The sequence below is a fragment of the Ctenopharyngodon idella genome, chromosome 10 (genome assembly GCF_019924925.1).
Source record: "Ctenopharyngodon idella isolate HZGC_01 chromosome 10, HZGC01, whole genome shotgun sequence".
In the NCBI taxonomy this organism is placed as follows: Eukaryota; Metazoa; Chordata; class Actinopteri; order Cypriniformes; family Xenocyprididae; genus Ctenopharyngodon; species Ctenopharyngodon idella.
The window spans coordinates 23,067,815-23,092,813 of NC_067229.1; the positions used below are offsets into that span (position 1 = coordinate 23,067,815).

Sequence of the window (24,999 nt, forward strand, 5' to 3'; positions counted from 1 at the left end):
CTTGCAGATAAAATAATATTAAAGGGTTAGTTAACCCAAAAATGAAAATTCTGACATCATTTACTCTCCCTCATGTCGTTCCAAAACCGTAAGACTTTCGTTCGTCTTCGGAACAGAAATGAAGATATTTTTAATAAAATCGGAGAGCTTTTCGTCCCTCCATTGACAGTCTACGCAACTACCACTTTCAAGGCCCAGAAAGGTAGTAAAGACATCATTAAAGTAATTGATGTGACTCCACAAAGCGATGCGAGTGCTTTGTTTGCACAAAAAAAACATAATTTACCACTTTATTTACAAAATATTAATCTCCAATGTGCTTTCTCGCAACAGTGTCTGCTCTTGCAGTTGGAGGGGATGCATTTTTGTAAGAAAAATATCCATATTTATAACTTTACAAAATGTAATAACTAGCTTCCGGTTACGGCCATCCACACATTCATGAGAAAGTCAAGTTCCGGTGGAAGACTTCTAATTCATGACCGGTGTTTTGTTTTGCTCTATCCTTTGTGCTTCCACGTTCATCAATTCTCACCTGAGCTTATGCTAAGCTTTTGTCATATGTCCTACGTCATACTTCAGGTCAGAGGTCATCCTTCCGCCGGAACTCAACTTTCTCATGAACGCTTGGATGGCCGTAGCTGGAAGCTAGTGATTACAGTTTATAAAGTTATAAATAGTGATTTTTTTTTTTTTTAAAAACACATTGCATCATTTCAGAAGGCCTTTATTAACCCCCTGGAGCCATATGGATTACTTTTATGATGGACGGATGCACTTTTTTGGGCTTCAAAGTCTAGGCTACCATTCACTCACATAATAAAGCTTGGAAGAGCCAGGATATTTTTTAATATAACTCTGATTGTGTTTGGCTGAAAGAAGAAAGTCATATACACCTAGGATGGCTTGAGGATGAGAAATTATGGGATCATTTTCATTTTTGGGTGAACTAACCATTTAACAAGCTTATAAGATCATGAGTCAATATTTCTGCATCTATAGTCATAACTGTTTTTAAGGTTCTGATGGGTGTGCTTACAGTAAAATGAGGCACAGACTGAATGTTATGTCTACACTTTTGTTCTGTCTGGATTATTTGCACATCACTGGCAGCGGTCAAGTGCGGGGGTGTGGCTCTCCCAGCAGCGGTAGTGGACACACTCCACATCCGTCATTAGCACACTTATACAAGCACACTTTTCAACTCATGTCTGGAATCCCTCTCTTTGCCACATCAACAGAAAGATACCATCTCACACACTAACTTATTTTTATATAATTATGTAGACTCTCCATAGGAGTAATGTTTTTTGTTGTTGCTGTGGTTGTTTTTAATTGAGCTAATGATATATTCTATCCCCTAATACTACTCTTTAACACAACCCTTACAGAAAACTTTCTGCATTTAAAAACAAAAAACAAAAAAAAACCCTGCTGAACACTACGGTGGCTTGTGAAAACACTCCACATGGAACCAAGAAACACTAAAGACAACAATTGTTTGATCTTTTCTTATTTCAAGAACACCAGCTCTCTTAATAACCAAGCGACCCAAAGTCAGCACTTGCGTAGATAGAGTTTGTGTGGAACTGCACTTAAAAAATCCATGTAAATATGTAAAAATCACATCCCTGAAAATGTCACATGTGCACTATAGTTGTGCATCAATTGTCCTGCTGCAGTTATTCTCCTGTCTTTTGCATATGTTCTGATGTTTCTTCTATGGTTCACCTCAGGTCATGTTGGGTGAACACAAATAAGTTGACAAGAGTGTGATGAAAAGCAGTGGTCTGACAGAAGCACCTTCACATCTCTGTTTCAGATCCGTTTCCCCCAGAGACCCCACAGAATGCCAGAACAAGGAACCAGACGGTTCACTCTGACGGCACGGTGAGTGTTCTGGTCCTGTGGGAGGCCCCCAGGGAGAGCGACTTGGTGGTCCACCATTACAAGGTGACCTGGAACACTCGAGGAACACCCCCAACTAGCCAGAGCCGGGCTGGACGGGTCACAGATGGGGTAAGCCCTCCTGAGCTCAGCCCTTTGTCTCACCCTTCTGCTGGCATGTTCTCTCAAATACTATGCATACTTTTATATCTCTGCTAAATTGTGAACCTGTAGGGGGTTGCGTTCAGTGTTTATGTATGTGGAAAGTTCATTTCAGAAGAATGAATAAGAAAATTAAGCCAGACCGAGGCTGCGGATAGTGGCCAAAATCTTGTTGAGGCTGTCGAGGTTAGAGCACAATTTTTACCTTTCTCTCATAAAGTTGAACCTGAAGCCTCAGAGAGGGGAGAAATTTCCCCAAGTTGTTTTTCTTGGTTTCAGTCTTGAAATGTCAGACCCAGGAAGTGCTAAATCTGCAACTGAGTTTAAGGATTTAAACGTATGTTTTCACTGGTCAGCCTTACTCCCTTTTGGCCACCGCTGCCTCGCAGGTGTTGGACTCATGTGCCCCACCTGTGATGTAGTAAAGTGCTAGAGCCAGTTAAGTCGGTTCCCCACAACAACCGCAAAACAAAGACGCAGCTGGCCTAGTGATCAGCATATTTTATTGTAGTCCAAGTGCTCTCCTGAAAGCCACAGCTCTCAAATGGTTTTGATTAGGTAATTTGTTTTTACAATGCAATAACCTCTATGTCTGAGAAAGCAATCTATTTTATTGAACAGTAGCCTATAAAGACCTATTTCAGCTGACAGATTTTTGTTCTCAGAATGGATCACTCCAAGCATTTAAGAGATATTGAGAGTAATAGAAAATGTCAGATCATTTTCAAACTGCCTGGAATTAAGAATCTGTTAAATCCAAAAAACACAACTTAGTTGAAACTAAATGCACAGTGGCCCTATATGTCTGTTATTTTAGAATTTAAGAATGACAAAAGTATGGCTCATTTAACAGCACTATTCGTCTCTTATACGCACAGAAACTACTCCATCTGCACTCTTTATTTGAAAGATTACAGTAATAGATGAAGATAACATGATGACTTGTTCAATGTGACTTCTGGACAAAATCATTGTAAGTTTTTAATGGCTTAGCAAGGTTGCTCTTAATAGCTAAAAAAAATCTCACATTATTGTACATGTTCTCTGTGATGGAGATGCCATTCAGATACCCCAAAATGATACTCTGAGGTATCATGACCAGTTCTTAAACATGAATCCTGCACTGAGACCAGCAGGGCTCCACATGTTTTCAAATAAACGTAGAGGTCTCGCTGTGATGGTCTCGAGTGAGCAGATTGGGTGAAGGCTGGAAACATGTTCCACCACAGAAGAACATACAGTATGATGGTTTAAGTAAGCAACTTTGTACCTCATAGTCAGGGGCGTTTACTCCGAGGAGGCAAGGGGGGCAGTGCCTCCTCAAAAAAACTGGATGAGAAAATAATCGATAATACAAAAATAAAATGACGCAAATATTACAAAATGTGACTTTAAAAAGTGTAAAAGTCACCTGTTTTTATAAGTAATACTGTCCAACAGCGACACCCACAGGTAAAGTTACAGTGGGAGGCTCGCCTCCCTTGATCCCAAAGAGTTAAAACAGAACCCCTAAAGTGTGTGGTGCATTTGGTGGGGGGTAATTGAGAATGAATGGTATATGATCGGTTATGATTGGATATGCGTACAAGCTTGATGACTGAAATGCTGAAAATAAGATGACTATTGAAAAAGTTATATATTGTTTAAATTGTTACTGCCTTTCGTTATTATTTTGAAATAAATGTAAAAATGCACTAAAACACTAACGTTATGAAATTTATACTTGGTTTTAATAAATAGAACATTACATATTGTAAAGATACAGAATAGAATTGTTTATGTTTATTTAACCAGGAAAATGAAGTGCAACAGGGACATAAATTTACATTTGATGTATATAAAAAAAAATTGAGGACTTTTCCTCTTTTGTGCTCATTTTTGAGTGAACCCACTGCTCATAGTGATGGTACCACCAGGCACTACTAACTGATGGCAGAGGATGGAGGAACATCAATGTCCGAGTCTTGAATTTGATGCAGGCAGCTACAGGTAGCCAGAGGACTAAAATAATGGAGTGAAAGAGGTGTAATGTTGCATTGCAGTGTTCTGGATTATCTTCAGATGCTTATTTACACTATTTGAAAGGAACATTCCAGTTGTCAAGTTTAATGGGTCATCAAACACTAACCCTATAGGTTCTTGGCTAACCTGGCTGATTATTCTTGTTAAAGTCCATCTGTACAGTGAAACTGTAGTTGGGCTGATTGCATAGACGCTTTTGGCTGTTGTCCAACAGCAGTTAACCTTAAATTAATGATTTATACTCGTATTAGCATAGATACCTTTCACATAATAATTATGACTTATATTATATGAGAAGTGTTTTTTATTCTGGTTGACCTAACTAATGCAGCAAAACCATGTGTTTAGGTGATGAATTAGGTGTATGCTTGGCTAAAGAGATGGGCCTGTAGTCTAGACTTAAACTGACAAAGTGTGTCTGAATCCTGAACAATGCTGGGAAGGCTATTCCAGAGATTCAGTGCCAAATATGAAAAGGATCTACCTCCTGCAGAGAATTTTTATATTCTCAGTGTTATTAAATGACCAAAATGAACATGATGGACTATAGTGTGTTTTGAGCTCGCTTAGGTACTAAGGAGTCAAGTCAGACAATTCAAAACTTTATAAGTAACTAGCAGAATTTTGAAATGTGTATGAATGTAGTGACAATAAAATTGACTGATATGATCACATTTCTTTGTTCTAGTAAGACTCTAGATGCAGCAAGCGTAATACCTGAAGCATATTTAATAACTCTGCAGGACACCCACCCAGAGCACATTACAATAATCTAGTCTTGAAGTCATGAATGCATGAAATAGCTTTTCAAATTCAAAAGCATATGCCATAACTTTCATTTAGCATTTGCTTTAAGTTGTAAAATGCTGTTCTACAACTGTTCAGTTGTTCTGGTAATGTGACTTTAAACAACATAAGAGTGCTACTCCACTCTTATGCAAGTTTGTGTTCTTTTAATTCAGCTAAGATGTCATGCTGTGATGTATCAATCTTCTGTTCCTCACACGTCTTCAAATGATATGAAATTGCATGTCAGGGTTCACTAAATTTGAACTTTGGAACACAATGAAATGGAACATTTGGAATGCAAACCTTTTTCAAATGAACTGAATATCGACATAACAAGGAAAACTAATTTCATGTTTCCTGATAATGTCTCCAAAAGGAAGCATATATAAGGAGAAAAGCAGAGGACCTAACTCTGAGCCCTGTGGCACTCATAAACAAAGTGGTAATAGTCAGATAAACAGGACTTAAATCATGCCAATTCCAAGTCTGCTAATGCAAACCAAATTCTACAGCCTATCCAAGAGAATGTCATGATCTATGGTGTCAAAGGCAGCACTAAGATTCAGTGGTACTAGAATTGAGAAACAAGCGCGAGCAGATGATAAAAGCAGGTAATTTGTAACTGTAATATGTGCAGCCTCTGTACTGTGCAGGGCCTAAATACTGCCTAAATTCTTCACATATGCCATTTTTCTGTAAATGCACACTTACTACTTATTATTTATTATAGAATGTTTGACATGAATGGGAGACCTTCTGACCTTTTGTTAAGTGTGTCAGAGAGGTCCTGGGTTCTAATCCGCCCTCGTATAGTTTTTGTTTTTTTTTTCATTAAAAACAAAGGTGTTCATCAGTGATTGTATATCAAGAGCACGGACATGTTTGTGTGCATTTTGTTTTGTGATTTCACTGAAACGAATAGAGTGTCTCCGCAATGGTGAAGGGATAGATTGAAGCACTCGTCTATGTGAAGACTGCACAGTGTGCACGAGTGCCAAGAGAACACTTGTGCCATTGACAGTGGCAATGAGCACTCAGGGTGATTTAAAAAACAATACATTCCAGCGCCAGATCCCCTCTTATTTAATGAACAAATTAATAAATTGCTAATCAAATATAGATGTTTATTTTGTATTAGGTACATCTGTGCCGTGAGAAGTGGTGGGGACAATTTCGACACTGGCAAAAATTGGTGGGGACATGTCCCACCCGTCCCACCCGCAAATTACGCCTATGTTTCAAACCAAGTAGCTTTCTGTAGTTCAACATGGTGAATCGGTGTGACTAACTTTAACCTTTTACACTTGCATGGATTCCTATTGAAATGCCTGGATTTCGCCCTGCGAAAATTCACCCAAACAACTCTAATTTTGAACGCACCTTTAGTGCTAAACCATTAATGCTAATGTCTTGTTTTTATGGCCTGTAGGATGTAACGGAGATGGAGCTTCATGGTCTACAGCCCAACACACACTACACAGCACAGATTCAGGCCATCTCTTACTGGGGTCAGAATCGACTCAAGAGCAGCCGAGCTCACCTCTCCTTCATCACCGCTGCAGCCACCAGTAAGAACTCTGCAAGAGAGATCTGGTTTGACTTTCTGCATACTTTGAAAGATTTATATGAATGTTTGGAAAATTAATTATGAAACTTCATAATTAATTGTTTTCAGAGTGTGAGCCAATTTTAATATTATTATTATTATTATTCAGTTTTTATTATTCATTATTTTATTATTCAATCAGTTTTACTAAGTAAATTGAAAAGGGTACAAATGAAGGGGTGTCAGAAATAAAATATTTGCTCTCTCTCTTGATTCTGGCCACCTCCTTTTACCATGAATCAGTGGTGCCGTTGATAATTGCAGCACAGCAGAGCCATTAAAAACACAGAAAACCTTCTTTGGAGAGGAGAGTGTTTTGTCAGAAATGTTGTCCTCTTACGGTGACTTAGATTTTGGCACAGAAGTATATGAGGTTAACCTTTCCCAGAGGCAGCACATTTCAGCCCTGTATTAGCATCCAGAGCTTATCTGAGTCCAACAGTACTGTGGCTCAGCAGGAGAGGGTTTGAAGGGCACGACCCCGTTTACTCACCTCAAGAGGACTGCAGTTAACCCCACACAAGTTCCTCATCTCCACTGTTGTTGTTATTCCTGTTTTTTTTTAATTACCTGGATAGACCTTCCAGACAAAAAGTGAAGAGATATGATAATTTTAGTATGACTCTGTTTAGTTCTTTTACTTGAGCAGTCTGAAATATTCAAAGACATAATCTATTTTTCTAAAAATGAAATTTCTTCTTCTTTGCTTTCCAGTCATTTTTCCACTTTCTTTCTTCTATGTCTTTAATATTTTCCCCTCTGGGTTTATCAGCTCTCTGTTATTTCTCTTGAGGTCTCTGAAACACCACATCAGTTACAAAATATCTCCATATTCCCTTACAGTAATGTATTGCAGACTGCCTAATGCTGAACCCAAGATTTCATTAGTCACAGTTTATGAACAAGGAAGAATTGTCATTGAAACAGAAACAAATATAATTTAAAAAGTCAGTGCTTTCTTTTTGTCATTTTATTATAGGAAATATTATCTCCTTTTTCAGTGCAATCAAATGTTGTGTTTTATTAGAAAGTTCCAAAGATTTGGGATATTCCTACTTGATAACGTAAGATGACGTCTGAACCCATACAATTGTGGGGGGGGAAAAAATCACAATTGCAGTCTCTTTAATGATATTTCTTCTAGACATCAATGAGATTTAATGGAGATCTTTGCTTAACTTCTTCTCAGATGTTTCTCCTGAGAAAAAAGAAAAAAATCCTAATATTCTCCTCTAGAGTTTCAGAAGATATTTCAACATCTCAAACTGCTTATATTTGCCAAGATCAGAAGTTTTAGATTTCAAAATGAACTCAAACACTTCTCATTATAACCATCCAAAATTAAATCTGAGCAATGCCATCCACATTGATTTTATAGCTGTATTCTGTACAACAATTGTCTTTTTATTTTATGAGAAACATCTGTGACTAAAGTTGATACTTGAATGAGACCTCCGTTACATCTCCTGAGCTATGAAAGCAACCTCTGAAGTGAAGATCAAATGTCAAATGTTGGCTAAATGTATTAACTTTGATTCATTGATACGTTTTATTATCTTATAAGTGAATGTTTATGCCCATGTTCACATGACATCATGCACCTCAACGAATTGTGGTTGAAAATCTTTGCCTTTGAGTTTTCAAGTTGGAAGTCACACTTCAAGTTCCAATCTATTGCACTTTTTCAAGTGGGATGGAATGCAACAATACTGTTTCATTTAGCATTTGCTTTAAGATGTATTTGAAATATTATTCGGTGTTATTTTCAGCGTAGTTTTGATATGCTATTGATTACCAAAGACAATAATTGAATTTACACATTTATAGTGAGAAGTCTATAGGGTAAGTTAAAAGAATATTTTTGTTGAAGGACAAAAATAACTTTATTCTATTACCATCTATGATGGTAAATATTATAAAAACATGCCCTGTCACATTTCAATCCAAAATCATGAGAAACCCATAAGAAATTATATTTTGCATTATGAAACCTAACCCTATTTTTGGATTGTTAAAAAGGACCTATTATGCTTTTTTCATGTTCACCTTTCTTTAGTGTATAATGTTGCTGTTTGAGCATGAAAAAGCTCTGCAAAGTTCCAAAGCACAAAGTCCCTCTAAAGGAAGTTATTCTCTATATCAGTGTGCACTGAACTCCCTGAAACACCTCCATTGTAGTCCTGAGTTTTCATCCAGGAACAAATACATCACAATATTCCTCATTTAAATAATTCCTACCCAACGCATACACAAAATAAAAGGGCGTGGCCTGGTTGAGTTAGTTAGTATTGTCTTGAAACTCATGGTTATGGTAAAGAGCAGGACATTTCCCAAACACACTCAAAGCCCTTGACTAATCATAGCACACTGGTCCAGCTGGCCAATCAGAGCACATTACGCTTTTCAGAAGGAGGGGCTTCATAGAGAAAGGAACTAAACAGACTGACAGACTGGAAAGAGATGAGCTGCAAAAATGTCAAATATATTAAAAATAAGGTGTTTTTTTAACATTCAAACATGAAAACCTCTAGTAGAGCCCAAAAACAAAACCAAGACTTTGTAAAAGGGCATAATAGGTCCTCTTTAAGATGTTAATTGTCTTTAAAATGTAAAGATTTTAACAATTAAAGTAATTATTTTATTTATGTAAATCAGCATAAATTAAAGGCAGTGCAACAAATTTTGTTGTAAAAGTTTGGTCCTAAAAATAGACTTCATAAATTATCCAACAGTTAGGCAGGTGAGACCATTTCTACTTAGTTGTTTTTGGTCACCTCCATACCACAGATGTTGTACATGGAGATTAAATTTGAAAATTTGTTTATTCAAATAATAAAGACTATTGGCAAATGTAAATGAATCTCGTGTCTCATTCTAGCATCCTCTTATGGGAATGGCCATCTTTCTGGAGAGTTCTCTAATGAGCTTCCAATATCCCACTCCTCTCCCAGTATCCTGAGGCTAGAGGCAGCCGCCCCTCATTATCACGACAACCAGCTGCAGGTCAAGGTCTTCTGGAAGAGCCGAATCCAAGGCAAGTGAGCTTCTTTCTATAAACCAAGGTAGTGTGACTGAGGTCATTCAAAGTTTACTTCTCAGCAAGAATTGTCTCCCAACAAAAAACACTCTCACATGACTTCACACCAGTCACACAAAGCATATTGGTTTGTTGACAATCCATCGAATCCATGTGTCCCCTTAAACAAGTCACTGCCAAAGCAACAGCGTGACTAATGATCTATGGAAGAACGTTACCAGAGATAAATATTATCTATCCACAAAAAAAAGACAATCTCGCAGGGATGTCCTCTCTACACTCTTTCCAACAGATTATTCACAATCTGCTTAGTAACTGTGTTCCAAAAATACACATTTGGCGACATGACAGCCTTCAAAGGGAAGATTCCAGTGAAACCACAAGTACCCATAAATACAGGGTGTTGATTTACTGTTATCTCCTGGAAAGAAAGGCATGAAGAGTGATTTAATAATGCCGGTACGAGTGTGAAATCAAAAACAGATGAAGGGGGATGGCGACCTGACGCGGGTTTGTAGAAAGATGTCATGTTGCTTGCGTATGGAAACAGAAAGCTGGGAGCAAAATGTAGTTGATCCCTGAAAATATGTTCATGCTGCCTCTGTGGAGGAGGCAGAACCTCAGAAATGGAAAAACGTAATCTACAACATTCTGTCTTGTTTACTTTTGTAGAAAGCCAAAAGGATTCCAGTTCATATGTTCTGAGATGGTATCCTGAAGTTTGTGCCAATAACGTAACGAAAGGCGAGAAAACAGCCACAGTTCAGGTGTGTCTCATCAGTTTACAGTGTCACATACTTTCTTTGCTAAGATTGTCTGAAGAGGCCATTTTGTTCTTTTTTTAAGATCAAGTGAAATGTGGAAATTTCCCTGCGGTGTAACAGTGTAACTGTTTTAATGACCTCTGCTCTGATTGGCTAACCTCTTTAAATGTGAGCATCCAGTGATGGACAAAGGTTGGTTGTGGGTCTCCCTTGGTAGAAATCGCGTTCCGGGGGAGGAGAAATGGGAACGCGGGGGGCATCACGATACTACCGCAAAGGGCACTTTCACTTTTGTGATCAAAGGGTCAGGGGCTCAAGCTCCTGATGTATTTGGATGCTATAGTATTATTTATTTTATAAACTGAGCTGTGCACTTCACTCGCCTTCAAATATTCACGTAAAAGCATTCACATGCGCAAAAATGGTTTTGGGTTTAGTTGACTATTTTATTTTTATAATTAACAGGCTGCGATGTCAAGTTCACGTGTGAGGCGATCTGCGCTATCACTTGGATTTTTTTTCCTATAGCAGCATAAACAACAGAGCATGAGGATTCATGTCACATCGCGCACCAGAGCTTCTGTGAACGAAGAAAAACTAAATAAAGTTATATAGGCTATATATAAGGAATAAATAGGCCTATATGCGGAATATTAAATAATTAACATAACAGATTAACAAAACGAAAGAAAAATTACTATATTTGTGTATGTAAAACTAACCCCTGGAAAACAAATGTTGGTATTTTTAATGGGTGACAGACACTTATCCATTCTAATTTAATTTAATTCTAAATTGTCGGTCAATCACATCAGTTCGGTCAGGAAAATATTTATTGCCAAGGAAACATTATTGCCTTATTTATTGCTAAGGGAACATTTCTAATTTTCCTTTTTTTAAATTTTTTTAACTAGCCTTACATTTTATTTCAGCTTTATTTCGATTAACAGAAATGTTTTTATTGGTTTTAGTTTGCCTGCCTGAAAGCAAAACATCCATAGAAATGCACACTGTCAATTTTCCAGCTGTTTCAAGCCACGAATAACTTACAAATATTCACAAATAATTTAATGCCATTCTGTGACACAATTTCAGGCCGGGAGTCTCACACCCATCCAGGCCATAAACCTAGCTTGCAGCTATTGTTGTAAACATAATTTCCATTAGCCTACTTTTAAGAATAATGAGACAAATGTTGGGAAAGTGATAACAAGGCTACCTAATTCAAGTGTTTAAGTAAAAAAAAAAAAAAAAAAAAATTAAAAAAATAAATAAATAAATACCATATGTTATTTAATAAAAATGCAGGAAAACAAAATGTGTGGTGATAAATTGTAAAAACAAGTGATGCACCAGAATTAATTTACCAAACACAGAAACCAAAATAAAAGGTTTCATTTAGCCGAACAAACAAAGACTCAAACAGAGGAGTATAAATACAAGGGATAACAAGGGACTAGACATGGCACAGGTGATCGAAATGAATCGATAAGGTAACAAATGGGGGTAACTGTAGAAACTAACAAGGGTAACTATGGGACTAAACACAGGAAGTAAACACTGGGAACAATGGAAATAGAAAAACACTTCAAAATAACAGTCCAAATATCAAAACCAAGAAACACAAAACTAGTGAACCTGTAACAATTCTAGCACATTTTTACCATTCAAAACATGCCAAAATTTAATGAAAACAATTTTTTTTTTTTTTTTTTTTTTTTTTTGCTTTTGCCAAATACTTCCGTAGTAGGGCAAAACTGCTACAGCAGTATGAAAGATGCTTGGGCATTCATTTGCATATTTTTAATGTTATTTATAGATTTTATCTTAAGTAAACCTATCCCATACAGACGATGACATACAAATGTTCCATTTCAAACAATCTGCTTAAGCAGCTCGCCCTTTTACCACAGATTTAGTTCAGTCAACTGACAGTTGTGACAAACATTTACAATAATAAAAAATACAAAAGGTGAAAAAATGATGACAGAATGTTGATTTTGTGGTGAACGATCCCTCTAATACCGCCAAACCATTATATCTTCTTACATTTCAGATACTAATACTAAAAGATGATGTCACTATCAAACCTTGGCGTGACACTTGAATTTATTATTACTGCGTCTTGTTCGTACATCTGATTTCTTTGTTCCCTGAAGTTTATGCAGCTGAATAGTGTAACAGATAATGGCACTACTGCCCAAGAGCGCTGTATTTCCACATATGATCTGTCATCACTGGCACTGGACACAATAGAAATGTGTGACCGTGTCTTAGTGTGATATCATTATGATACGGATGGGTGAACCGGTTATCTGATTTGTTTTCAGCAGAGCAGGATGCAGTTACTTGTGTTTTTCATTTGCTCTTTCATTTCATTCTGAGGTCATTTCCACAGACAATATACTGTTATACTGAGTAATAACTGTGCTATTTTCTGCTCTTCAGGGAACACATTTTGTGATTACTGGCCTGTTTTTTGCCTGTAAGTACCGTGTGGCAGTGAAGCCCATTACGGAACAAGAGCAGAGGACTGAGGTCATGACCTCTGTTACTACTCCACTTTGCTTATCACTGATGGGCAGACGGAAAAAACTGACTGCCTGTGCCAGAGATGGTAAGATGATATCTAGCACAAGAGCATTCAAAAAGATTTATTGTTATTGGTATCAGATACAACATCAAATTAGTTGGGTGAATCTCATGTAAATATGTCACCCTCACATTTCACCCTAAAATCAAAAGAAAAAAAAATCTGTGGTTTGCATTGTGGCATTATTTTCACAATAGTTAAGCCTTTCGAAATAGTTAAGCCTTTCCCTTTCGAAAGGGAACTCGTGCTGCGTCGAAATGCTAGGGGAATGCCTCCACATGAACCGGTGTCTAAAACACTTATCAAATCACAGCAATATCATATTGACCGGTGACAGCCCATGATATCATAATGGTGCAAAAAATGGTGCAGAAAATCAGATCATGGGGTTCCCAGATGGAGCTCGCCGAACAGTTTGAGAGGGGTGTTGACCTCTCAAACGGTTCGGCGGCTCGCGAGACAGAGATGCCGGGAGAGGATGCACTATCATCTGCATCCTCAGGTCCAAATGCCAGTGCTCTTCCAGCCAAGCAGGAGATGGCCGAGGAGGATAGCATTTAGTACGCTCCCTTGTAGCCCGAGCATTGCCACGAGCTGATGCCCGTGTTCGTCTGCAGTAGTAGGCCCAGGTGGGCCTCCTCCAGGGCATGTTAGCGTATGTTTGTACTCCCCTTCCTTAAAGGGTAAAAGGGTTTTTTTATACTGAGTAGCTTAGGCGCTGTTTAAACAGTTTATCTCTGCTACTAGACTTGCTTAAGGTAGCTGGCCTTAGCAGGCCTCCCTTCAGAGTGAGTCCCCACCATGTTGGGCTCTTAGCAGCCAGCAGATGTGCTGTTGGGTAGCTGGCCTTAGCAGGCCTCCCTGTGAGCAGCCCCCAGTAAACAGGTTTCTGGTAACTATGATCTTTGCCATCAGATAGTAGGCTTTAGCAGGCCTCTTTGTGGCAAGCCCCCATTAGTGTGGATGTTGTAGCAACGAGTCCCCGGCACTTTGGGTATGTGATAGCTAGCAGAAGGCAATCTGTCAGGTAGCAGGCCTTGGTGGGCCTCCCTGTGGGCAAACCCCCTATGTTTTGGGGTTCTTAGCAGCTAGCAATGACTTGCTTTTGGATAAGTAGGCCTTAGCAGGCCTCTTTGTGAGTGAGTCCCCTATACTGCGGGTACTTTTTAGCAGCAAGACTTGCCTTTGGTTCTCCCTGTGAACGAGTCCCCATCTGGTTGGGCACTGGTAGCCAGAAGATTCGCTGCCAGGTAGTTGGCCTTAGCAGGCCTTCCTGCAGGTACATTCCCAGCATTTGGGTACTTGGCAGCTAGAAATGACTTGCTATCAGATAGATGGCCTTAGCAGGCCTCTCTGAAGGCGAGCCCCAACAGTGTGGGTGCTGTATTTAGCCACATAGAACTGGCTACCAGGCTGCTGGCCCTAGCTGGCTGCCCTCGAGGCTAGTCCCCAGCAGTAATGGGTTCTCTGGTAAATGTGCATAGATTTGCTTCAGATAGTAGGCCTTAGCAGGCCTCTCTGAGGGCGAGTCCCCAGCAGTGTGGGTGTCTGCCAGCTAGCGAATGCTTGTTCTCAGTTTGTTGGCCTTAGCAGGCCTCTTCGAGAATTAGCAGGCCTCCCTGTGGGTGAGCCCCAGTGTTGCAAGCCCTAGACAGCTAGCTAGCAGGTAGCTGCCCTTAGTAGGCCTCTCTGTGTATTAGCAGGCCTCCCTGTGGGCGAGCCCCAGTGTTGCAGGCCCTAGACAGCTAGCTATCAGGTGGCTGGCCTTAGCAGGCCTCCCTGAGAGCCAGCTCCCAATAAGTGGGTGCATGGCGGCTAGCAATGACTACATTTAGCCAGTGAACTATTGCCATCGAGGTGTTTGGCCTTAGTGGGCCCCACTGAAGGTGGATTCCCCACAGTGTGGGTACTTCTCTGCCAGTTAAGACTCGATACCAGGTGGTTGGCCGCTGTAGACTTCCCTGATGTGAGTCCCCAGCAGTTGGGTATCGGTCAGCAAGGTCTTGCTGTCAGGTGGTTGGCCTTTCTGGACCCCCTAAGACTACACGTTACTATGTGTAGCTGGCTTGGCTAATCTAGTTCACCTTCATATTCTAGCCTATAGCCTGGTCGACCTTATAGGTAGAGCTTGTACTTTCCTAATTCTGAGGGTGGGTTTGAGTACTTAGCTATCTAAGTCTGGTCATTAGGTTGAAGGCTTCTCTTGAGACCTCCCAATTAGATCAGCCCTTAGGCTGGGAGCACTCCCCTCACGAGGGTCCCTGCTAGAGTGCACAGCCTCCTTAGCACCTTCAAACATAGGCGCTTTGTAGATCATAGGATCGAGAAGATTAACTCCCCTCACTTTGTGAGACTTATGTACCTAGAGACTCTGTTTCTGAGGAAACAGACAGGTTGTTGGCAGACTAGGTTGCTAGTAGAGCTAGCAACCAGGTCAGCCTCCCTGGTGGCATTTAGGGTTGACTTTGTTCCCCTGAGAAGTGACTGGCTGGGGTTCCTTCGGGCCCCCTAGCCACACTCCCTTAAAGGGACCCCTTCTGTTGGAGTTGTTGGTTCTAGGCCTTTGAGCGGCCTTGGCAGGCCTTTATGTGTTAATTATGGAGGCCTCTTTGAGGCTTATAGCTTGGGCTTTGACCATAGGGAGTGCTGTCACTGACAGTCCAGTTATGTATCCGCAGGGAGAGTGGGTCTGGCAATTCATTTGAAACTGCTTGATTTTGACAGTTGTCACTGCCATACGTTGGCATGCACTCCCCTCAGCATGGCAGCTTGGGTATATCGTTCCCCTAGCGTTTCAACACAGCACAAGTTCCCTTTCGAAAGGGAACGTCTCAAGTTACGCATGTAACCATGGTTCCCATGGTTTCAGCCACGCCTCAGGGCCCGCCTGCATACAGTCCCTTCAGACAATAAGTGGATGATATGTTATCTGGGCGCCCCCTATATACTTTCGGGTTGCACCATTATGATGTCACGGGCTGTCGCCGGTCAATATGATATTGGCGTGATTTGACAAGTGTTTCAGACACCGGTTCACATGGAGGCGTTCCCTTAGCATTTCGACGCAGCGTCTCGTTCCCTGGTTCCCAGGGAACCATGGTTACATCCGTAACCTGAGACGTTTTCATTAATGCAATGCAAAATAAATAAATGAATAAATAATTAAATAAATCAAATCGAATTGGGTGAAAATCGGACCACTGGTCTAGGAGGAGTTAGAAAAAGTAGGTTTTCAAGGAAATTCAAAATGGTGGTCAGTAAGTTTGACTATGGCATAATTGGTATCATTGCTTTCGGTATGACTCACAGAATCTATCAGATCAGTTTCAATAAAATGGGCAAAATAAATCAAAACCTATTAGCATTATTTGAAATTTCATTATAATTTTTGACCACAAGGTGGCACTGCCCCAAAACTTGCTTACCTTCAAGGCATCATGCCGAAGTCACATATCAAGTTTTGTAACAATACTCCAATGCCTTCATAAAATATAGCATTTTACGATAAAATTCAAAATGGCCAACACCCAAAATGGTCAACATGGGGAAAATTGGATATTGTTTGACAGCTTGCCGGCCTGAATCTAAAGTTCTATTCAGAAGTTATAAGCAAAAATAAAAAAATTTCATATATTCTGACCACTAGGTGACACTGTTCCGAAACTGTGCAGGTAAACCTCAGGTCATGGTTGTCATAACACCCGCCAAGTTTGGTCTGAATACGCTAAAACGTTGCAGAGATATAGCTTCACGGCCATAAGACTCTTTGTCGAATTTGTTATATTGGAGAACAATATGACTAATCAACTTGATTTCCATAACTCTGTTGGCATGGCCTGAAGAATCTAAATTGCGGAAATTTTTTGGAAAATGATGTCATAGGGTGCAATCAAATCGTCTGGAGCTAAGGAATTAAAGGAAATGTTATACTAAACTTTCTATGACAAATAGTGATATATGTCAGTGCCTTATACTGTATCAGTTATCAGGCTAGATCCGATTGATTTACAGCATACGTCTCAGCTTTAGCTGTCTATCTGCCTTTACAAATGACTCACAGCAAATACAAACAGCAGAAAAAGTGCTGTGGATACTGCTGCTTAAATTAGGCAAATGTTCTTTAGACATAAAATGCATTTTTAAAGATGTATCTTTGTAGAATATAGCATACTGTTTTTGTAAATATTGAATTTGGTGCATTATCTATGGTTTGCTGTCATTTCTAATAAACTAGGTTAAATGAAGCTCCGTACCTTTCATTTATAAATATTTGTGTCCATCATGAGAATGTGAGCTGAACATCAACAGGAATATTCTTAGATTTAGAATGTACAGTAATTGAAACATCTTCTCTATATTCACAGCAGCGGCATCTTTGATTTTTAACGGGAATGAAAGCGAGGCTGTGAGGGATATACAGTAGACGTACATCTCTTCAGTGGGTTGTTTTATTATTTAATCTGTTTTTGGACTGTTGACGAAACACTGCAAAAATATCTTTCCAAGAAATTTCTGTAGGAAAAAAAATCATGCCAAAGTCACATACCAAGTTTCGTAACAATACTCCAATGCCTTCATAAAATATAGCATTTTACGATAAAATTCAAAATGGCCAACACCCAAAATGGTCGACATGGGAAAATTGGATATTGTTTGACAGCTTGCCGGCCTGAATCTAAAGTTCTATTCAGAAGTTATAAGCAAAAATAAAAAAAATTCATATATTCTGACCACTAGGTGACACTGTTCCGAAACTGTGCAGGTAAACCTCAGGTCATGGTTGTCATAACACCCGCCAAGTTTGGTCTGAATACGCTAAAACGTTGCAGAGATATAGCCTCACGGCCATGAGGCTCTTTGTCGAATTTGTTATATTGGAGAACGATATGACTAATCAACTTGATTTCCATAACTCTGTTGGCATGGCATGAAGATTATCTGACTTTTTATGTGTAAATCAGAACAACAATCTAGGAGGAGTTTGAAAAAGTAGGTTTTCTGTAAAAATCTAAATTGCGGAAAATTTTTGGAAAATGACATCATAGGGTGCAATCAAATCGTCTGGAGCCAAGGAATTAAAGGAAATTTTTCTTTATAGCCCTTACAGTTCAAAAGTTATTAGCATGAACATGAACAAATTTGGACAGTTGGTGCCACTAGAGGGTTTGGGTTAGAGACTCTAAATTTGCTCTAGATAATATTGAGACTGTCCTCTATCTGTGTGTCAAATTTTATAACTTTCCTACAAGTGGTTCTATTGTCTGCCATAGATTCAAGAGCAGAAGAAGAAGACTTAATAAAATGGATACAATAGGTGCCTGTGAACCTTCGGTTTAATTTTTTATGTAAAATGTCTTTTTGTCTTTGATTTTTTTTTTTTTAAATGTGAGTCGGGCAGTCTTTCTGAGGTTCACCCAGGATTTTGCAAATGTTATGACAGAATTTTTTATCCTTTATCGTTCATACCAGTGCAATCTCTTGTCCTAGAGCGCCATCCTCAGTTTAAAAAAGCCCTGCAGCGGCCTGAGAAACTGGCAGCGTCGTTCCAGCCAGTGAACAGCTCCATACAGGCAGTTTTCAGCTGGCAAGTGTCGCCAGAGAGCACAGGCCAGACACCCGTCACTGGATTCCAGTTCTCCTGGGTCAAAGTGTCCAGCAGCAGCACTAATGGCACACTGATCTCCCAAACACACATCCTGCCTCCAGTGAGTCACATAGCTTATTGATAAGAACTAATACAAACAAAATACTAAAAGATGATTCTATGTAGAGCACAAAATACGTTTTGACTGATTTATCGACCATTTGTTGGATACTTTTTAAATGTGATGATTTTTTTATGTTAAAATACTTTCTTATTCCTATATTTGCAGTTTTTTAAATGCTGATAGTAAAGTTGAAATGGAAAATGCTGTCAATAGATCTTGAATTTTATTGCACCCGTAACATTGATCTGTGAATGTTTTGTCCTTCAGGATCAGCTGTCGCTCACTGTAGACACGCTCCAGCCAGAGAGTGTGTACCGAGTTGAGGTGCAGGTTCTGTCTGAAGCAGGAAGTGGACCATCAGTGGCCAAAACGCTCCACACTCCTCATGTGAATGGCACACTCCTCTGAGGTACAGATCACACCTGCCAGCACCAAAGAGACCGCTGTGAATAAATGTACTCAAAAAAAATTCATTACAAATGCTTTTCATACAGACAGTGACATGAATATACTGTAGCTTTTCTATAATTAACATGTTTTCAGTGTATGAATTATTCATGTTTTAATTTACATAATGTGCTTTTATCAGTTTTGAAAGCAGTGTGTTAGAATTCGAAAAATGTGCTGCAAATATAGTGTTTTGCAGATGGTGAAGTATGAATGACAAAAGTGTTCATGGATTTTGAAAAATGTGATCATTGAATACATTTTGCATGAAAGCAATGAAAAATGATTTACGGTTTGGTCCGCATAGACTTCTGTTTCACTGAATGTGTGAAGAGTTTTTAAAATGTGCCTTCAGTATTGAACGATGCTTGTTAGCAATTGAAAAAAAAAACTAATATAAACTTCTTTTTTTTACAGATGGAGAAAAAGACGTGAGAAATCAAGCTACTCATACATAAAGTGCTTGTGATGTTCCTCATTTGGACACATGCATCCGCTAAATGTAAAAGCACACTTCATCATCACAGAGAAAATGTTATCAAACTCCAGAATCTCCCAGCTGTTCTCTGTTGTCATGGAGATTGTGTATGGAGGCCTCTCCCACCAGACCAGCATGTTCACTGAAGCAACGTGGAAGTTAAGGGTTTAGATCAGTGTACTGTAACATATGAATGTTAAGTAGCCAAAGAGTGTATTAGTTTTGTAAAAATGTGTAGCACTGATGTATTTAGTTGCGTATATTATGTGTCCTATTATTTTATTGACATTTATGTTTTTCATACAGAAGTATAATGTGCCAATGGGCCTCATTCATGAAACTCAATCAGTATGGTTTTCTGTCTAAATAGCTTGCAAAACAACTGGCATTGTTTATGTTACCTTTTTATTATTAATTTAGAGGACACTTTATATATAAATCGTGTTTCTTTCATGAGAATTAAACCCAATGACCATCAAAGATCATGTTAACAAATTTTACACAGAAATTCATTCTGTTCGTGTTTGATGAATAATACCTAACATCAATATTTTTAATGTAATATATTAAATTTAAACGCAGGATCTCTAACCTGGTTACCAACCCTGTTTGGAATTCATCTCAGATGGCATCATTTGAACAGGGTCATTTCTGAACAACAGCATGTCTGATTTAATTTATTGTGAATGTAATTCATTAATCTCAAGCAGAACAGTGTAATATACTAAACTTTCTATGACAAATAGTGATATATGTCGGTGCCTTATACTGTATCAGTTATCAGGCTAGATCCGATTGATTTACAGCATACGTCTCAGCTTTAGCTGTCTATCTGCCTTTACAAATGACTCACAGCAAATAGAAACAGCAGAAAAAGTGCTGTGGATACTGCTGCTTAAATTAGGCAAATGTTCTTTAGACATAAAATGCGTTTTTAAAGATGTATCTTTGTAGAATATAGCATACTGTTTTTGTAAATATTGAATTTGGTGCATTATCTATGGTTTGCTGTCATTTCTAATAAACTAGGTTAAATGAAGCTCCGCACCTTTCATTTATAAATATGTGTGTCCATTATGAGAATGTGAGCTGAACATCAACAGGAATATTCTTAGATTTAGAATGTATAGTAATTGAAACATCTTCTCTATATTCACAGCAGCGGCATCTTTGATTTTTAATGGGATTGAAAGCGAGGCTGTGAGGGATATACAGTAGACGTACATCTCTTCAGTGGGTTGTTTTATTATTTAATCTGTTTTTGGACTGTTGACGAAACACTGCAAAAATATCTTTCCAAGAAATCTCTGTAGGAAAAAAAAATTATAAGTGATCAAGGAGCTTTATACAGGTTATTTATTTATTTTTTTATTTTTTTACAGCAGATGCCAATGAAAACATGCTAAGTCTATTCCTCACAGCCTCGCTATTGTACCTGTCATGGCGCTGCTCTGAATAAGGTCTATTGTGCCTTTGTCATGAGAAATTGAGTCCCCCAGGAATCAGGTCTCCTTTTTAATCTGTAGTATTTTTAGTGCCTAAATACAATTCTTGCAAAATCACATTATGATATTGTTTAAAATGCATTATAATGACCATTAATTTTAAATTACATGGCTTATATACTAGTATATAACTGAAGCTATAGGTTGTGAAATTAACTTAATGTTTTTTAGTTAGCTTATATACAGTATCTCACAGAAGTAAGTACACCCCTCACATTTTTGTAAATATTTTATTATATCTTTTCATGTGACAACACTGAAGAAATGACACTTTACTACAATGTAAAGTTGTGAGTGTACAGCTTGTATAACAGTGTAAATTTGATGTCCCCTCAAAATAACTCAACACACAGCCATTAATGTCTAAACTGCTGGCCACAAAAGTGAGTACACCCGTAAGTAAAAATGTCCAAATTGGGCCCATTTAACCATTTTCTCTCACCGGTGTCATGTGACTCGTTAGTGTTACAAGGTCTCAGGTGTGAATGGGAAGCAGGTGTCTTAAATTTGGTTTTATCGCTCTCACTCTCTCATACTGGTCACTGGAAGTTCAACATGGCACGTCATGGCAAAGAATTCTCAGAGGATCTGAAAAAAAGAATTGTTGCTCTACATAAAGATGGCGTAGGCTATAAGAAGATTGCCAAGACCCTGAAACTGAGCTGCAGCACAGTGGCCAAGACCATACAGCGGTTTAACAGGACAGGTTCCACTCAGAACAGGCGTCACCATGGTCGACCAAAGAAGTTGAGTGCACGTGCTCAGCGTCATATCCAAAAGTTGTGTTTGGGAAATAGACGTATGAGTGCTGCCAGCATTGCTGCAGAGTTTGAAGGGGTGGGGGGGTCAGCCTGTCAGTGCTCAGACCATACGCCGCACACTGCATCAAATTGGTCTGCATGGCTGTCGTCCCAGAAGGAAGCCTCTTCTAAAGATGATGAACAAGAAAGCCCGCAAACAGTTTGCTGAAGACAAGCAGACTAAGTACATGGATTACTGGAACCATGTCCTGTGGTCTGATGAGACCAAGATAAACTTATTTGGTTCAGATGGTGTCAAGCGTGTGTGGCGGCAACCAGATGAAGAGTACAAAGACAAGTGTGCCTGCTTGACTGCATGGTGGTGGGAGTGTCATGGTCTGGGGCCGCATGAGTGCTGCTGGCACTGGGGAGCTACAGTTCATTGAGGGAACCATGAATGCCAACATGTACTGTGACATACTGAAGCAGAGCGTGATCCCGTCCCTTCGGAGACTGGGCCGCAGGGCAGTATTCCAACATGATAACGACCCTAAACACACCTCCAAGATGACCACAGCCCAGTTTGGACATTTTCACTCAGGGGTGTACTCACTTTTTTGGCCAGCGGTTTAGACATTAATGACTGTGTGTTGAGTTATTTTGAGGGGACAGCAAATTTACACAGTTATACAAGCTGTACACTCACTACTTTACATTGTAGCAAAGTGTCATTTCTTCAGTCTTGTCACATGAAAAGATATAATAAAATATTTACAAAAATGTGAGGGGTGTATACTCAGTTCTGTGAGATACTGTACTAGCATCGCAAACATCTACCCAATTAGCATGCTAGCTTAGCTTATATTATATTTAGGTATGTTTTTTGCTTCCAATATAGTTACCAATTACGTTTCAAATTGATATTTGTGTGTACTTAGCATGACAATTAATTAATTAAAAATGTATTATAGTGTTATTATATACTATACCATATTGCTATTATTGTGTAAAATTAATGTTAAACTACTTTTATAGAATATAATTGCAACAATCCTTATAAAAAAAAAAAAATTAAAAAAAAAAAACATTTTTAGGCATGGTTGTGTTTCCAGTTTGTTTTATTATGCAATACATATTTCAAGCATGTTGTTTGTGCACTTAATGTAATAAACATCATACAATAGTTAAATAGGTTATTACAGAGACCCACACATGACATGCAAGAAAAAAAGTAAATCGTGCGCACGATTTGCTAATTCGTTCCCTAGATTTTTAAATTGTGTGCAGGATCAGAACAAATGTAGACCAGGGCTTGATTCTGTCTGTGTGGAATTGATTGGATGGTTGTATGGTTGTGGTTTGCTATTGGTGGATCTCATGTGAGTGACAGGTTGCCCCGCCCTCATCATCAGAGAAAAAGAAGATATGTTGCTGCAAGAGTGAGTGGAAGTTATTTTTATTCAAGATTATAAGGACACATGAACTTAAAAAATGATGTGCCGCTCACGAGCAGCTTTTACTTTCACTTTCAGCTCGCCGCTCTGCCAGCTCGCCGCTCAGTTCGCCGCTCTCGTGCAGCCCTGATCAGCGCGCCGCTTCGTCAGCAGCTGGATCAGTTTGCCGCTCTCAAGCAGTTCTGTCCTCCATGCCGCTCTCAAGCAGCCTGGTCAGTGCTTCGCCACCGAGCCGCCCACAGCGCCGAGCGCGTGCTTACGGTGTTCTTCCTTCTGTGGCCGCAGTTGGAAGCTAAAAGAGCTTATTTTCTTGAGCAAATTTCCTGCGACATTGTTGCAAATGTTGCGCCACGATTGTGGCTGACGGGCACAGTGAGTGCATGCGATGTCTGGAGAAATCCCACACAGAAGCCACGCTCACTGAAATGACCTGCTCTCATTGTGAGAGTATGAGTCTGGCCTCCTTGCGCTTGCGGATAGCTTTCTTTTTAGAATGCGACTCCGCCCCTCGCGCCCTCCCGTTTTCTTCCTCCCAGGAATCTGTGAGGTAAAAACAGCGGGGCAGAGGATCTCAGTGCTCGGATGAAAGTGAGCTCACGCTGGCTCAGGTCCTGCGTGCCTCATTTTCTCAACAGAGAGCTTTCCCTTGTCCACTTCTCCCGCTCTGACCAGCGCCCCTCTGCCATCGCGAGCGACCTGGTCTTGTTCGGGGGATCTGAAGAGGAGCCGCTGGATGACAGCATGTCCCTAGCGGCCTCGGACGCTGAGGATTGGCCGGACTCGCATCACAACTCCGCCCCCTTGCCGTCTCTCAAGCCTATCGACGCCAGGGCTTCTGTTGACTCTGAGCTCACTTGTGTGCTCTCAAAGGCTGTCTAAGAACTCGGCCTGGAGTGGTCTGCGCCTGAGGAACCCACACGCAGCCGCTTGGACGAATGGTTTCTGCCCGGACGCCGTCAGGCTTCTCCCCAGTGGGCAGCACCCTTTTTTCCAGAGGTCCACGAGGAGCTCACGAAATCGTGGTGTGCCCCGTTCTCTGCCCGCCTGTGCTCTTCTGCCTCTCATGCTCTCACCTCTGTTGACGGCAATGAGCAGAAGGGATACGAAAAGCTGTCGCCTCTGGACGAAACCGTGGCCGTACACCTGTGCCCACCCGCCGCCATTGGTTGGAAGACGAAGGTCACCCACCCATCCAAGCCGTGTAGCACTACGTCGACCCTCGCTGGACGGGCATACACCTTGGCCGGCCAAGCAGCTTCCCCCTGGCAGTGCACCGCTGTTATAGCAGACATAATAAAAAAAAAGACATTCTCAAAAAGAGAGCAAATTTCCTCTTTCACCCCTCATGTGCACCACAGTTCCAGACAGCGACTTGGTGCTTGAACCGGAGCTAGTGGCACACAGGTCCCTCCTCCTCAGCCACTTAGAGTGCTTGGGGCTCAGGATCAATTTTCCAAAGAGCTCTTTATCCCCCAGTCAACATATCTTGGTCCTGGGAATTATTCTCGACTCGACCTGCATGAGGGCCGTAGTCTCGCCAGAGAGATCCCTGGCCATTCAGCAGCTCGCGGAAACTTTCACGCCCTTATCCTCTCTGCCGCTCAGAAAGTTTCAGAGGATGCTAGGTCTCATGGGCTCAGCATCACCAGCCCTACAGTTGGGCCTGCTTTGTATGCGCCCACTACAGTTCTGGCTGAAACCGCAGATCCCGCCCCAAGCCTGGCAGCATGGTCACTGCTCAAGGTGAATCAGATGTGCGTTGCAACCCTGGCTCCTTGGATGAACCCCTGCTGGTTCGAACAGGGCG

General features: G+C 40.1%; 1 protein-coding gene across 3 annotated transcripts in view; it reads left to right on the forward strand.

Annotated features, from left to right (window-relative positions):
- anos1b (anosmin 1b) overlaps window positions 1-20,532 on the forward strand; it is a 111,704-nt gene extending 91,172 nt beyond the window's left edge. For all 3 annotated transcript variants that reach the window (XM_051908830.1, XM_051908828.1, XM_051908829.1), the window contains 8 exons: window positions 1,823-2,019; window positions 6,290-6,428; window positions 9,345-9,504; window positions 10,180-10,270; window positions 12,716-12,884; window positions 18,348-18,565; window positions 18,836-18,977; window positions 19,433-20,532. In XM_051908830.1, coding sequence (XP_051764790.1) covers window positions 1,823-2,019; window positions 6,290-6,428; window positions 9,345-9,504; window positions 10,180-10,270; window positions 12,716-12,884; window positions 18,348-18,565; window positions 18,836-18,976 — 1,115 coding nt within the window. In that variant the 3' untranslated portion in view covers window position 18,977; window positions 19,433-20,532. The remainder of the gene's footprint in view (window positions 1-1,822; window positions 2,020-6,289; window positions 6,429-9,344; window positions 9,505-10,179; window positions 10,271-12,715; window positions 12,885-18,347; window positions 18,566-18,835; window positions 18,978-19,432) is intronic.
- The last annotated feature ends 4,467 nt before the right edge of the window (window positions 20,533-24,999 follow it).